This window comes from Equus asinus, chromosome 8 (genome assembly GCF_041296235.1).
Source record: "Equus asinus isolate D_3611 breed Donkey chromosome 8, EquAss-T2T_v2, whole genome shotgun sequence".
Classification (NCBI taxonomy): domain Eukaryota; kingdom Metazoa; phylum Chordata; class Mammalia; order Perissodactyla; family Equidae; genus Equus; species Equus asinus.
In genome coordinates, this window is record NC_091797.1 from 19,477,996 (window position 1) to 19,494,550 (window position 16,555).

Below are 16,555 nucleotides of genomic sequence, written 5' to 3' on the forward strand. Positions count from 1 at the left end.
TACCTTGAGTACTTGCTTTATGCCTGGCACTGTGCTAAGTGCTGAGGATATAATAAAACACTTAAATCATAAAGTGAGGTAAGAGCTGTAATGGATTTATGCGCATTATGTATCTGGAAGTAATATGCATTGTGTTAGTGGATGCTGGCCTTCCAATAAGGTAGCACAGGAAACTCCCAAATAGACTTAGAGGTCTATTTGCCCATTGGATTTCTAAGATTTCCTTACTATAATCCTTTGCATATATGTCGCCCCTGGTTCCAACTTTGCACTCCACTCTCATGGATAGTAATGTGATTGTGTTTCCTTAGTAGAAACATCTCTGTGGCCACAGATTGTTCATAAGATGGATTCAATAGCAGTGAAATTAGAGGTAGGAAGAGTCAAGAGGCTACTGTTATAGGCTTCATGGGTTCATTCTTCCTATGGAACAAAATTGAAATTCCTCCCCATAACTCGCAAAAGCTCTTCATGATCAGGCCCTTCCTAACCGTCTAGCTGCATTTTCCATTACTCCCCACCCCTAATCCCTGACTGCACCTGGGAATTTCTGCAATGTTAGGCTACTCATAGTTTTTCATACTTTAGCACATCATGCCTTGCCCCTGCCTTCGCTTAAAATGTCATCTCCCTACTTGTCTGCCCATCTAGAAGACTAGAAGGTCACTTACCTTTCCAGGTTCAGCAAAATGTTCTTTCCTCAGGGAAACTTTCTCTAATGCACCCCCTCTATGGCAAACTTAGATAGTCCTTATCCTATGCTCATACTGCATTTTGTACCAACAACGTTTATAGTAAATATAATTTATACTAAATATTATCATATCTTGTCATATTATAATTCTTTACTTCCTTTTACCATGATCTCCTTGAGGAAAGGGGTGGAGACTTGCCATCTTTCTATGGCTAGTGCCTCACTGTGTACTGGTTACATAGTGTATTCAATAAATAATCATTGAATGGATGAATGAATGATTGAGTTCCAACTGTAGGAAACAACTTATGAAAAGCAGAGCATTTTTGATAATGTGGCATGTACTAAAAGTTCAGTTTGTTTGGAGAATAGGATGTGTGCAGAGAAGCAGTAAGAAGAAAATGGTTGGAGAAGTAGATTGGTATCACTATATTAAAAAAGCAAACAAACAAAAAACCTTTTAATTCTACCAGCAGTGGGAAAGCTACGGTGTCTGAGCCAGAGGAGTGATATCATCAGAAGCAGTTTCATAAGGATGAATCTGGTGGTACTGCATCTGGCAGGGAGGCAGAGTGGATAGGAGACTGATCGTGGACCTTTGTTATTTCTGAGCTGTTCAGCATCCTCACATCATTCTTTGTTGGGGAAGTCTCCCATCCATGACCCTTGGTGAGGCTGCCACCTGCTACTAAGAGGCCATGGAAACCAAAATTTCCCTAAGCAGATCTCCTGGCAGTTGGGTTGGGGTGCATAACTCAGGCTTGACCAACCGGACACCACACTCAGAACTTTGACTCCAGAGAGTGTTACACAAAGTTATGAGAATAGCTCAAGATTACTTATGGCAGCAGCAGAGGAGAGATGAGTCTGATGGTTCTGGGTCCCAGGGGTAGTGTCCTACCTACGTTGGTTACTATAACATCACCTTGGGGGTTATCTTCTGCAGTTTAGACTCTCTTGGTTCCTACCTAGTTTCTGAAGTGGTTTCTCAAAATTCTTGTCAATTCTGTAAGAGCTACTTGATACGTTCCTAATGCTACTTTCCTACTAGATAGCCAAGAGCAGGTCCTATCATTTGCAAACAAGAACTCTGACAGGTATAGAATTGAAACAGTGGTGGACATTGGTGGATGCCTGCCCAGCATCCATTCCCCTCCTAACTCAGATTCTTAGTTGCATATCCACCCATTCTCATGTAACCTATGTACTTCAGGAAAAACCGACACCACTCCTTGCTGGAGGCATGGGTTCAAGTTGGCTTAAGCCAATCAGCCCATTCCATATTCCAGCCACAATCATGTCCAGAGGTGAACAGGTGACCTAAGTGGGCCAGTTGTGGAATGAAATGGGGCAGTGGTTGCTACTGACAGGCATCCTGGGAATCAGCCTAAGAATGACACTGACGTTCAGAACACAGAGTCAGAGAGACAGGGCTTTTTGACAACCTCATTGAGCCTCTGGATCAACCATCCCTGACCCTGGTGTGCCAGTGGAAGGAGTCAAAGATGGCTGAGGTTATGATGCAGGGTGACCGGGTGGAAGGTATTGTCACAATTGAAACAGGGAGCACAGGAAGAGTCGTAGGCTGGGGGAAAGGTTAGAAGTTCAGGTCCAAAAATGGTACATTTGCTTTTCCAGAAGTATTTTTGTGTTTCATAATTCTTTAATTTCAAATAAAGAGTTAGACTCATCAAATACTTTCATGTATTTACACCTCAAACGAAAATCTAGCCCTTTTGAGAAGAGAGTAGAAATATTTGCATAGAATGACCCCCATCCATTGATTTGGGTGCTGTTTTTCCCATGCTGTAGGCTTTAGCATGAGAAGGAGAGCCAGGTAGGGTGAAAGGGAATCTCTTTCTAGTTTGACTAGTCAGAGCTACAACAGTTTTGCAATAATTTCCATCCCTAATTAATACCTATAAAGACTAATACCTATTACCTCTCTAAGTCATAATCTCAGTTTTTACCCTTACGCTTGTTTTTTGCTCTTTTGCTAATATAAAGATTAATGATATTAGCTAAAGATTGAATTGAACAAATGCAGACATGTTTGTCATGGATGTATAAAACTGATCAGAATTTAATCTTGTCACCTGCATAACTAACTTATTTCAGATAAAGTTACCACTGTCTACCCAGGCTGGGAACTTTAAATCTCTTTCCCTCCCTGCCTCACCTTCCCCTTTTTCCGGTACCTCCAACCTGCCTCCCTCCTCACTTCACTCCCTGTCCCCAGACCATTACCCGGACAGCCAATTAATTGTTCCATCCTGAACATTCTATCTCCATAGTGTTTCTCATATCCATTCCTTCCCTTTTGTTACTATTGCATCTCCATAATCCAGCCCCTCAGTGCTTCTAGCAAGAGCTTGGAATTACCGAAATTTACAATCCTTCCCTACTCCCATTCAACCTAGTGCACATAATCTTCCGATAGATCCGGTACCTCCCTGAGTGAAATATAATCACCCTTCGCCCTGTCACTCAAAGTCCTCATCTATGTAGCCACAACCCTCCCTTCCAATCTTACAACTCACCCTTGCCCTGCTCAGACTTTCTATCCCAACTAAATGGGCTGTTCACTGGTCTTTAAACAAACCGCTAACTTTGCTCATAAGACCTTGATCCATCTCAGTTCTACCCAGCATCCATGTCAAATACCTTCCTCTTCTATTGAAAGCTTTTTGATTTTGCAGGTAATAGAGGCATCTTTCATCTCTTTAAGAAATCCACCCTTGTTATTGGCACCATCTTCTCCTCGGAGATAAGACTTTGAAACCTTAACTGTGCAACGCCTCCCTCCCTGCCCCTGAAACCCCCAGCCGCAGGCTAGTCACTGGGTTCTCTCTTGTATTTCTACAATGTCAGCTGCATTGCCCATTGCCTAATTCACTCCCTCATTGCCGCTGGTTTAGATAATTCAATCAAAAAGTGCAGCCATGTTGATTTCTACCCTCCTAAATTTCCTTTGAGATGTCAGTTTCCTTCCCTCCTGCCTTTGTTACTTTCCAATCCAACCTTCACATCACCACTGGAACCCTGTCCAAAGTTCAGATGTGTTGACATTTTCCTCCAGAACATTAAAGTTTGTATAGCAGAGAGGTTAAGAGTTCACACCTTGGAGACCAGCCTTTTGGATTTAACGAGCTCTACCACTTTTCAGCTACTCAGCTTTGGGCAAATTACTTCCTCATCTCTAAATGGGGCCTATTGTGAAGTTTAAATAACCTAATGCTTATGAATATTTGCAGAGTGACTTCACAAGGTTAGCCCTAAGTAAATGGTAATGTGAAGGATAATAAATGCCAAGTTTCAAATGAGACACAATAAAATAGTAAATATGACATTCCAAACAGAGGTAGGGATCAGATTTTCAAAGCAGGTGGCCTAAAACTAGTTAGACAGCTCTAAAACCTATAGGAGGGGTTAGGAGGGTGAAGCAAATGGAAATGGAAAGAAGATTCTTTGAGGAATTTTCTGTGCAAAAATCCATCCTGGGACTCCTGCTGTTACCTCCAGAGGGACGTTTAGGATGGTGCCAGCTCCCTCACCTCAAGTCTAATTGAGGGGAGAGTGGAGTTTCCATGGGACAATTTGGAGACCTAAATATGTGGCCCCTGATGAATGACTCCCACTTTATTGTTCCCTGGTACTTAATCTAGGGCTGTGTGTTTGTATGTTTGTGTGTGTGTTAGCCAGCACTTTTTTGGTTGTTAGTGACAGAAAAAATATCTGAATTAGCTTGGGGGAAAAGGGAGGTATTGGTGAGATAATACCAGAATATTTAACACACCCAAGGGAAGAGTTGAATAAGGAGACCCATGGAAGGACAGTGTGCCCCAGGCCTCAGGAGCAACTGGAAATGTGGATTCCAATGCTTCCAAGACTTCCTTTCTCTACTTTTTCTTTCTATTTCTGTCTGAATTTGGCTTGATGGTGGAAAAAACATGGCCAGCAACAGTCCCGAGCTTCTGGCACCACAGGGCACTGGCGCTCCTGACCCAGTTTTAGTTTGGAAAATCCTCACAAGGACTCTGACTGGCTTGGCCTGGTTAGAGCCACCCCCCGATGAAGCTCAGTTGCCAGAGAATTCGATGCGCAGACGACAGGGGTGCTAAGCAGACACTCTATTTATTTGCATCCCTGTAATTTTTCAAGTATGTCAGCTTCTTAAGCATAGCACTGTCCGGTATAAAATGCACCATTCGATTCAGATGTGGAGGGTGGAAGGGGGAAGTGTGTCTTCCTGAAGGCTGGATCAAGGCAGGGATAAAACCCCAGGAACTGGGGAGGAGGGTAAGGCAAAGAAGAAATTACAATAGCTTCTTCGGAGTGCCACTCGGGGATTAGCTGAAGATATCTGTGGGGCCTCAGTGGGTGCTGGCCGGGCACTGATGGAACGACAGTCCCTGAGTCTGACTGAGGGCATTGCAGTGCCACTTAGTGTGGGATTTCTGCAGAATGGGGCAGTTTGCATTCTGTGTCCCCTTTTAATGTCCCTCGCACTTCTTACAGACCTCCCCCGCCCCTACCTCACCGTCCACATTGCCCAGTGACCGGAGGCACCTTCATTTGCCTCACCCTCCCTTCTCAGGTTCACTCTTCTTTACCGGGACCTATTATATGCACTTATTTCTTGTCCTTGTCCCAGGCAGCATCTGTTCTTAGCTGTCTCTCAGAGCAAAATGATTCCATTCATTCAATTATTCATTCACCCAACACACATTCACTGAGCTCTTGCTGTGTGGCAGGCCCCATTGTCGGCGCTTGGGGACCCCGCAGTGAACAAGGTAGAGGAGCCGTGCCACCATGGAGCTGGCATTCCAATGGGAGAGAGAGACAGAAAGTATACAAATAGATATATAACATCAGTCAGTGATGAGTGCTTTGAGGAGAAATAAAACGGAGCAAGGAGATAGCGAAAAGGGTGCTACTTAGATAGGCTGAGTGGGGCAGGCTTCTCTGAGGGGATGCATTTGAACAGAGACCTGAAAGTTATGGAGGAGTGAGCCCTGCTAAGACTGGGGAATGGCATTCCAGGCAAGGGAACTGCGAGTTCAAGAGCCTGAGGTGAGAATGTATTTGGCATTTGATGACTGGACCAAAATGGGGTATTGGAGAGGAAGAAATGCAAATGGTTCTTAACCATATGAACAAATGTTCCACCTTGCTCACAATAAGCGTAATGCAGACTTGAACTCATTGAGAACTGTCAGTGTGTGTTTGGGACATTTTGCTTGCTCAGGTCAGAAGCAGAATCTAAACAAGCTGGAGAAAAGATAGGAAGGTATTGATTGGGCCAGTGCTGGGCTGGGTCACATATAGAAAGACCTTAAATGTGCCCATAATAAGAGAAATGCAAATCAAAGCTCCGTGGAGATAACCACATCTCACTCACCAGGTGGGCACATGGCCAACCCGGTCTGCAGCACATGCTACTGGGAGACACACTTTCTCATAAATTGCTGTGGGGAAGCCAAATGGTACACCTCTGTGGAGGAGAGTTTGGCTGGATCTAGCAAAATTATATATCCACTTGCCTTTTAACCCAGCAATTCCACTTCTAGAATCTGTCCCAAAGATACAATAACAAAATATGAAAAAGCATGAGCAAAGTCTGTCCATTGCTGCACTATTTAATAGTAAAAGACTGGAAACAACCCAGATGCTCACCAATGGGGGCCTGCTTGCACAAACTTGGTAAAGCCACATGGTGGAATACTATACAGCTATAAAAAGGAATAGGAATATTGCTACATATTACTATGGAATGATCCCTAGGGTCATGTTTTTTAGTGATAAAAGCAAGAGAAACGAGAGTGTGCAAAGCATCCTATCATTTGTCTAAGAAAAGGAGGGAAAATAAAATACATATTTATTTGTTAGTGTTTTTTTAAAAGAAAGAAAGGATAAACAATAAAGATGAAATAACAGTAACCTGTATGGGAGGGAGGAAGGGAATGGGGTGGAGGAGACTGGGATAGAAGCTAGATTTCTTTGTAGATTTGTAGTTTTGATTTTTGAAATATGTAATATTTTTTATAATTGTAAAACAAAATTAAATTTAATGGGAAAGGCCATCCTTATGAATCAAAAGATTTTACTTTTGAAAAAAGTGAACAAATTTAGAAACAAATGAACCTTAAAAAGTAAATGTTTCTAAAAGTAAAGATATTAGAAACCAATGAACCTAACTTGGTATCCAGTTGGTGGAACAGAGGAACTATTCCGCATGACTCTGAAAAGCAGTAATTTGTAGCTCCTTTATGGGATGTACTCAAAGGATTAAAAGAACTGGGGAAAAAAATCTTCAATTGTTGCTGGTAGTATTAATAGTGTGATTCTGAGGCTGCTGTGCATATAGTGTGGGATAAGGCAAATGAGCAATTATGTTGCTGGTAAGGACCAAAATACTCCGTGTGGCAGAAAGGAGATACAGACTGATGAGACTACAAGACAAATGAGTTTCAGCAAAAACAGTGTAGTCCTGGATTTTAATTGGAATTATCAGTCTGAACTCATGATGTATGTTATCTTAAAATATATTTGTATATTTCTTAGCTCTGTCCACTAAAAAGGCTTATAAACAAGAACCAACCCAGTGCCAAGAACACCTCTAAGTATACGGATTATGATCTTAAAATTTGATGAAATACTTACTGAGTAGAACTGGGGCTCCTTGGAGAAATGGCTGATTCCTTATCTGGGGCAGGAAATGGACAGGATGAGGCTGGAACATCTTGTCATGCCAGAAGGCGAGGTAGCCCTCAAGGGTTACTGAGATTGTGTCAAAAGGACGCAGAAGCCAACCTGATTAGACTCTCACTAGCAGTTTAAGCATCCATAAGAGGAAACTACAGTGGATTTAAACCCATCAAATATGTTTAATCCTTGAGTTCATAATGATACTTAAAAAAGAAAAAAACCTCAATGATCTTCTTTGAAAGATAATAGGGAAACAAATCATTAAAAAAAAAACTAGCTAATAAAGGAAAAGCATCAAGTGTGTATTTTGCCCATCTTACAAAAATGTAGCTCAGGATAACTACGTAGTGGATGAAAAGCAGTCCCTCTTAATGAAAGTATTCCAAGAATAAGTGAAGAAGGAATCCCATCATTTTGCAACTCCTGATGAGAGAATGAATCTAGGCATTGAGCATGAAAGCTCTAATAGGACAAAAGTCACACAGCCAGACATTACGCTCCCCTCATGGAAGGACACAGCACCATCTGTGAAGGAGTCTTGACAAACCTAAATCTGTCAATCCTCTGGATCTAACTAGCAGGAACTACAGGTAGCAGAGAAACCAGTTAAACAACACTATGTGGAATTCATCAAGAAAAATCCAGACTGGGGAAAATTCTAAAGGACAAATGGCATGGTTTCACTCTCAACAACGCAAACTGCGAGGAGCAAAAGAGAAGAGATGGAGGAGGCTCTACAGATTATAAGAGACATGGAGACACTCCAGTGTGGAACCAGAGTTAAATAAATAAATTGTTGAACAAAGGAAGGATGGAAGGAAGGAAGGCACAACAGGGTGGGACCAGGGAGGGGATGGGGACAAAAGAGAGCATTTGTAGTACAGTTGGAGAAATGTGGACACTGGCAGGATATTTGATGGTCCTGAGGAATTATTTTTGCTTTCTGGGGTGAGTGATGACAGGTATTATGATTTAAAAAGAGGAGCCCTTGTCCTTTAGAGATATATACTGAAATATTTACAGATGAAATGATATGTTGTCAGACGTGCTTCAAAATAATTTACGGTGAGTGTGAGAGTGGTGGGGGACATGGAGCAGTGGTTCTCAGACTTGAGCCCCCATCAGAATCACCTGGAGGGCTTGTTAAACTATAGATACCAGGCCCACCTCCCGAGGGTCTGATTCAGTCTTGGCTGTGGCCCAAGAACTTGCCTCTCTAAGAAGTTCCCAGGTGGCGTTGACGCTGCTGATCTGGGGACCACACTCTGAGACCCACTGGCAAAGAGGAAGCAAGATTGGTCCCAGTTTATTCTTGCACCTGAGTGGTGGGTACATGAAAGCTCATTACGGTATTCTCCCTACTGCTGAATATATTCAAAATTTTCTATAATAAACATTAAAAACAAACTTAAGTGATCCAGAAAGACACGTGGAAGGAGCAAAGGCTTTGACAACCCATGGTTGTAATGGGAGCATCTATGCTCATTAGCACAGCAGACACGGCTGCTGCCTCTGGGATTGAAAGGTCCACGTGTCCTCCTGCCCACTTGGGGGTGAGTGCATCAGCTCAGCCGTCAATCCTCTTAGAGAGCTGCCTGGCCTGAGGAGAAGGGATGTGGTCTTTAAGGGATCTGCGTCATGTTGCATCCATTTCCTTAACGTGGTCAGTCATTGGAAGAGCAGTGGTTTGGATGAATCCTAAGATTTTCTGGCCACTTCGACTGGGAAGAGTGCTCTTGAGCAGAGCTGTGCCAGGGCTCAGCTGTCAGGGATGGGTGTGATTCCTGAACTCATATGCCCATGTATCCTCCAGCTAGAACCTTCTTGAAACTCCCAGGTCAGGAGACACCTCTGTTGGTTTGAGTCCTTCTACTTGCCTTTTAAGATTCATTTATTTATTTATCCATGCATCCTTCAGATATTTCTTTGAGAACCCTCTAGACGTCAGATGCTCTTCCAACCCCTGAGGATACAGCAGGCAACAGAATAGGCGCATTTCTCTGCTTTTGTAGAGATTAAATTCTAGGTGGAGAAACACTCAATAAACGAGAAAAGAATAAGCAAACAGGGTCATTTCAGAGAGTGAAAGTACTGTGAATAAAATTAAAGTGAAGATGCCGGGTTAGGGATTGATGCTGTGCACGCGTGTGCGTGCATACACGCATGCGTACACGTATTTTATTTTAGGTGATCAGGGAAGACTTCTCCAAGGAGATGATATCAGAGCTGGATGATAAGAAGGAGCCAGCTGTGAAGAGATCTGGATATTTTCAGACAGAGGCAATAGCAAGTGCAAAGTCCCTGAGTTGAGAAAGAGTTTGGCATTTTCTTGGAATGCCAAGAAGTCTAGTGGATCTGGGACGTACAGCAAAGAGAAAAATGGTATGAGACGAGATGGGAGAGGAGGCAGGAGGCAGGAGCCTTGGAGCCTCACTTATATACACACCCCAGACCCACCAAGGCTGCCAGTCATCCCCCAGCTAAAAAAGGTACATTCTATCTAGAGAAACAAGACACTATTTTAACAGGGAAATGCCCTACGGGCTCTGATCTATAAGAAAATGAGTATTTGGTATAGGCAACTGAATTGTACTGTAAAGCCAATTTGTCCAGTAATTTTATTTCAGAATCACTATATACTCTCGATGGCTAAAATTCCACTCTAAAAACACTGTTAACTTAAAGCTCAGTCTCCTGTTAAAATACGGATTCTTCTGGGATGGGCAGTACTATGGGTTTTTGGTCATTTAATGCTAACATAAACGAATTGAGAGCCATGTCCTTGAAAAGATATTTTAAAAGAGGAAAGCATAAAGTTAGTGGTTCTTGAGTACAGGAAGGACGTTCCAGGGCAGAAACAAATCAGAAAGGAGAAACTGAGGATGCATCAGAAAAAACTACCGTTTTAAAATTTCGCGTGGGGCTCTGCTTCCTGCCTAGACTAATGTCCTCCTGCCGAGAATTCTCATAGCAGGGCTCTTGGTCTTGAAATAACACATGTGTATCCTTTATAGCTCTTTCCTGGACAGAATGTGTGAAATAATTCACAGAGCTTTTAGGTAAAGAGAGCAAGGATTAGATTGAGTCATCCCTGCTGTCCTTGATCCGCTCTAGACACATGTGCTGGATTTCACCTCTGCAGAGGAACCATCTCTGATAGGGTGCAAAGTTTCCATGACTATGAAACACTGCCGGCTGGAGACAGCTCAAATGGCCGGCGCCAACAGATTATAGTCTGTCCGATGAGAGTCCTTTCCCAACTCTGCATTCGGTACCCTGATATTGGTTGCCTGCAATCAGCCACGATGAGCATATTTACACCACAGAAATCAGCAAATGCCACACATCGGGCTTCTCTTTCTAGAGAGCTGATTGTTAAACATTTACCAGCATGCCGCTGCTGTGAAACCTTAAGAAAGTAAATTTTAGGATATGCTGTGGCTTATGAAAAAATAGCCATTTCTTTGTTTTGCCCCTTGAACAGATGTCAGTGGTATTCAAAATTGTATTCATCCTTGTGTATACTTTATATTTTAGCTCTATTTATGTATCTGTGACCCAGTTTACTTTCTCGGAAACTTTGCCTGGTGTTCCATGGTTGGCCCGATACACACTGAGGGCCCCTCGAGATGTTGAGTCACCTGGCTGTTGCTGCCTTGTCTTCCCCTGGCTCCAGTTAAATTTAACCTTCAATGTGCCTAACTCTTCAAATACCCTATTCTTTCTTTTCTCTGGACAGTTCTAGTCTGCTGCCCTTATCTGAAGGGCTCTCCTCACCCCTTCGCTGTCTGGCAAAGTCTTACCCATGTTTCAAGATCAGAGCAGAGGCTATGTCCTTCTCCTTGAGGCTCATTTGCCATGGCTCCCTTCAGCATCCACTGCTCTTTCTCCAGTGCTCCCATCGGATGCTGTCTGTACCTCCTCAGCCACCATCGCCACTGCCTCGTTGTATAGGTGTTTATCTCATGTCTTATCTCCTCCTCTGCATTTTAAGCCCCTTGAGGATGGTTAATTTTGCTTATTCATCCTTTTATCCTAAAGAGCATCTGGTACAGAACTTTGCACATAGTCATCACTCACTAAGTATTAGGTGAATTATCCGCACATATGACTTCGTATTCCCCGCAGTGCCACACACGCTCACACACAGTTTCATCAGTCTAAATATTTTTACTTGTGGGCTGATTTCATTTAGCATGGGAAATGTCTTGCTGAAGGGGAACACTAGGCTCGAATGTAGTCCAATGAGGACCAACCATGAAACTTGCACTCTCAGTCTGAAATGTCTCCTTTCTCAGCTGCATGCACTACTGGCCCACTTTGTCCAATTGTGCGCTAGAGGGGGGCCAATCTGTTACAAATCATAACGCTCCGATGGCCACTGAAGATGCAACTGTGTCTTACTGGGGATAGATCCTGCTAGAATGTTAGTGAGTTCTTCTGGGGCTTTTATAGCTAAGGGTAAAATAGAACTCATTTGATACTTTTCCTTTGTTTTCTCCAACTGTGAAAGAAGGCTATTCCTGTTTTGTTTGATTCATTCATTAAACAATTATTGCCCTCTTGCGCCAGGCACTCTGCTAAAGGCTCAGGATACAAAGGTGAAATATCCACGGTCCTGCCCTTCAGAGAGTCACAAACAGGAAAAGAGACTGGCAAAGCCATGTGCTCAAAGTCTCAGGCGAGAGAGAGCCCCGAGGCTCTGACAATGACCCACGTCAGTGCGTTTGCCCATTAGACTCTGCCATCTGTTCCCACGTGAGATGTTTGTATAACTCCTTTCCATGGGCTGGCTTTTGGTTTGAATGACCTTGGGAACAGCCTGAAATCCCCAGCCTGAAAGAGTGCTTTTAGAGTGACTGGCCCACACTTATGTGCTTCAAATAGAATTTCACAAACCTCTAATTATCTCCTCTTACCAGCCTGCCTAAATGACTGACGACCAGCTCTTTAGTCACTCCAAGAAATGGATTTCTATTCAGCCCGTGCCTGGGTTGCATTAGGATGCCCGGAACATGTGTAACTCGTCCGACCGGCACCAGGCAATTAACAGAAGCCAAGCAATTTGCAAAAGGTCTCAACTTCCTGCTCATCCCTGAGGCAGAAAATTGTCACACCTTAACCTCAGGAGGTTCATCTGCAGAATTATTTACCCACCCTCCCCAAAGCAGAGCCTTTGGTGTCGGATTCTGCCCCCTGCTTTTTGCAAACATAAGCAGCCGGCTGAAACAACAGCTATGACTCAGTTCCTAGCTAACGCTGCCCGAATTGATTTAGTCTGAGTTCAGATTTAGCACATAATCATGTTCAATTTGCTCCACTGCACTGCCTGGAGATAAAAGGCTTGGGGGAAAAAAAAAATAGCTTCAGCCTGTGTCAGTCTTTGTGGTGATGTCATTGCCATGAGAGAGCCCGGCCGTTCCTTACTCTGCCGTTCTGCCTCAGACGCGGCGGGCTGCGTGCGTGCAGCCGAGAGAGGGCTCCAGGTGCCCAGCTCCGGCGATCCTTGGGCGGGCAGCACCCAGGCCGGCCACGGCAGCATCCCCCCGGAGGTTATTCCCGTCACGCACGACTCGGAGGTTGCCTAACTCTTTACTGAAAATTCAGGAGGGGGAATGCCAGCCCCTAGCATGGACTGTGATGTTTCCACTCTGGTTGCCTGCGTGGTGGATGTCGAGGTCTTTACCAATCAGGAGGTTAAGGTATGAACCTGCAATCTTATTTTTCATTGCTGTTGTTCTGAAGCTGCTTGACAGAGCCTTTTTCGCTTAAGGAAGCAAGACTTTGGTTAATAGTTTTCAGTTCAGAGTCTGCGCTAGGAATGCATGGGGTGAGTGCGTGGCTGTATTAATTAGAATAAGTTAGCAGAGGGACCAGCACATTAATTTTGAGTGTGATAAGGTCTACCGTTGTCTGTTTTTTCTTGCCTTTTCTGTTAGGTGATTCCCAGTCATCTCTTTCACAGCAGACATGTTTTTATAGTCTCGTATCTCTGTCAATAAAGGACAATTTGCCAGTCTTTAATGTTGAGAGGGGTTTTAAATCAATGATTAAATGAAGAAAGTGCACATAGTAAAGATCGCGCCTAAGACATCCCAATCGTGGGACAGTAACCCCTTCGTGGCATGTCACTAAAGTACACCGTGATATGGTCTTCAAATTGAACAAAAGCTGTTCTACAGATAGCAGTTTCATCTCCAGCTCTCTGGAAATCGAAGTTGGAGAGCAGCTGCCTAAATTGTCTTTGTCAGGCGAAGGAATCAAGTCATTTTCCCTGAGCGGTTGTCCATAAAAAAAGTTCAGGCATAAATAAATTTAGCATCTTAAGACTTAGTAGTCCAGGGCGCTGGTCCTCACTGAGTGTCTGCAGTAATTGTCTAATTGTCGTGGGTAATCGTCCCCTGATGATATTCATGCTCTTTTCTTTTTTTCCATATGGTTTTATATTATGAAAAAGATTCCATGCCTGTCAAACGGGAACTTTGATTTCTTCTCTCATATTTAAAATAAAAACCAGCAGAAGCTTTTTATTTAAACAGTTCACACACACACAAAAAGGACAGTTGGCCATTGTGTGATGAGAGAAAGAAAAGGGGAATTACATTGCGTAATCATTTTCCACCTCGCCTTAGTCTTTACTTAAAGGAAGATCCTGAATTCTTTATGTTTGGTGTGCAAGTGACACCTGGGTGCTTCCCAGGTGGGATTTGTGTGTTCACTAGCCTAACACATGGCTCTGTCATTCAAGATTGTGGTTTTGAACACTCTTTTGAAATGGATTCAAGAAGCCAGTTTGTTCTTCCTGCATATTTTAAATGTGTGGCCCCGTGCTTACCAGTTCTTATGCCAGTACTGTGGATGTGTCTACCACCTGTCATATTGAGGTTCCAAAAATTAGAATATAATGGTTTAGCGCTGCCTATGGTTGCGTCCGGAATGGAGACATGTGTGCAGAGACCCACAGCCTGCTGGTCACCCCTGCCATAGCACTCCAGAAGGGACAGCAGTCATCAAAGCCCCTCCAGTTTAAAACCAGTTCAAAGTCTGGCGTGGGTAACTGGGCAGAGAGACATCTTCCAGCAGGTGCTGGAACAGAAGTATGTACACGTAAAGTAAAACTTCCTAGTTTCCTTCTGTCCTTACAGCTCTCTGTTGATTACGTGCTTGCCCTGCAAACGTCATAAGATAATCTAAACTTTTTCGGTCCAGGAAGCGATAGTGATAAAATATGTATGAGGGATCTGCAATATGGCAGGCATCGTGCTTATACAGGAAGGACTTTGAAATATGCTTATGTGACGTATGTATCTGTAATGTAGACATAAAAATAACCACTCGCCCAATATTTCTTGAAGACAGAGAGTGTTTTGTGGAATTAAGGGGACACAAAATCCTTACAGCTGGTTGAACCTGAGTGGTTGGGATGGCTTCGAGAAGAAACTGGTACTTGGATTCAAAGCCAAGGGGCTTTTGCTCCAGAGAGAGGGGAGGCACGGGGCTGGGCAGGCACTCCACTTTGCAGTAAAGTGAGTCAGTGCATTGGACTGCAGGAGGATCTCTGAGAGAGGCTGGGGAGGAAACAGGGGAAGGAGGTGAGTCAGGGCTGGATTCGGAAGCAGCTGACGCTGTGCATCAGAAATGGATGGGGTTTTCGGGGAAGACTCCCACCAGAAAGATGCGTTCTATGTCCTTACTGCTAAAGGGCTCTGAGTCACTCTGGATTTGCTTTTTTTAGGACAACTCACTTAATCTTTCCGTGCCTTACTGTTCTCATCTGTAATGTGAGGATAATAGTAGTTCCTACCTCATTGGCTTGGTAGGAGGATTAAAGAAAATTATCCATATAAAATAATTACCATAGTGCCTGACACGTATTTAGGTTCAGTAAGGGTTAGCTATTGCCATGTCATCATTGTCATCTTTTTAGACGTGTTCTGACGGTGATAGGTTACTTTTGCCAGTTTATTGGAATGTCTTAACTCCAGCTGAGTTTACAGTGACAATCCAGGCCACAGAAAGTATTTTCTTTCCCATCTCCCCAAACACACACACACACACACACACACACACACACAAATATGCACATGCACACACACAGCCTAGCAACTTGGAAGGCACAGCCCTTCATTTCACACATTTAATCATTTAATGTAAAACAGTGACATTATTATCAAGCAAAGATCTACTTCCTGTTTATTAAAAAGGGGAAAAATAAACAAATTAAGGCGGGCCAAAGAGGTTTGTTGAGAAAACCTACTTGCCCCTTGTTCAAAAGTGAGTGTTGCACGTTGTCATGAAGAGAGGTTCGAATGTAAAATTCTGGCACCAAAGTTTCTCCAGAGGTAAACATTAACTACCAATTTCAGATACACAGTGGAGCCAGGAGTTCCTTTCTTCAAAGTCTCTAATATTTACTGTCAGAGAAGAGGAAGGCACCTGGTGAGGGTTTGTCTCACCTGCCGGCATCCAGCTTGCCTGATCTCAGGCTTTTTTTGCTTTTTACGGACCCTCCCTTTCTACATGCAGCCCCGTGGGAAAGCAGCCACACCAGGGTTTTGAAAGCAGCAGGCACTCTCCACGAATGTAGTGTTTTATTTGAAGGGTGTGGAGGCATATGCAAATCCAGGGTCTTATTGCAACTTAGACAGCCTTATCCTCCTGGTGGATCACAGCTGGTTGCACTGGGGACCCTTTAGGGTCCAATGGCCTAAATTTTGCCAAAGCTGCTAGAGCCATAGTACCAAAAAGAGAAGGAAATCAGGCAAATGGAGTTCTGCCATTTGTCTTTCTCTAGGAATTCCATTGGTGGTGCTGTGAACTTAGCTGTCTGCTTTATGCTATAAGGATGCTCAGAAAGATGAGGAAATTTGAAGCCCTCAATAGAAGGGAAATGATCTGATGAATTATAGGTTTTGTGTGTGTGTATGTGTGTAGGTGAGTAAGTGTGTGTGAGTGTGTGTGCGTGGTGTTGATTTTTTCCAGTATTCTTCTCATATTTCTGAAAATAGTCTTTTCTCTCCACAAGGAGCCAATCTTTTGGGAAAATGAAAGGGATCCAAACATGGGTAATGAAATTTATATTTCACTTTAGTCTAGTGGTTCTTAAACCTGATTGCACATTGGTATCCCCTGGAGAGCTTTTAAAAATATTGA

General features: G+C 43.4%; 1 protein-coding gene across 3 annotated transcripts in view; it reads left to right on the plus strand.

The window, feature by feature from the left end:
- RCAN2 (regulator of calcineurin 2) overlaps positions 1-16,555 on the plus strand; it is a 251,254-nt gene that overhangs the window by 142,430 nt on the left and 92,269 nt on the right. Inside the window, exon 1 of one of the 3 annotated variants that reach the window (XM_014837505.3) lies at positions 12,206-13,104. The exons of the other annotated variants lie outside the window; for them this stretch is intronic. Coding sequence (XP_014692991.1) covers positions 13,018-13,104 — 87 coding nt within the window. The 5' untranslated portion in view covers positions 12,206-13,017. Of the gene's footprint in view, positions 1-12,205; positions 13,105-16,555 lie in introns of those variants that run through there. 3 annotated transcript variants of the gene reach the window in all.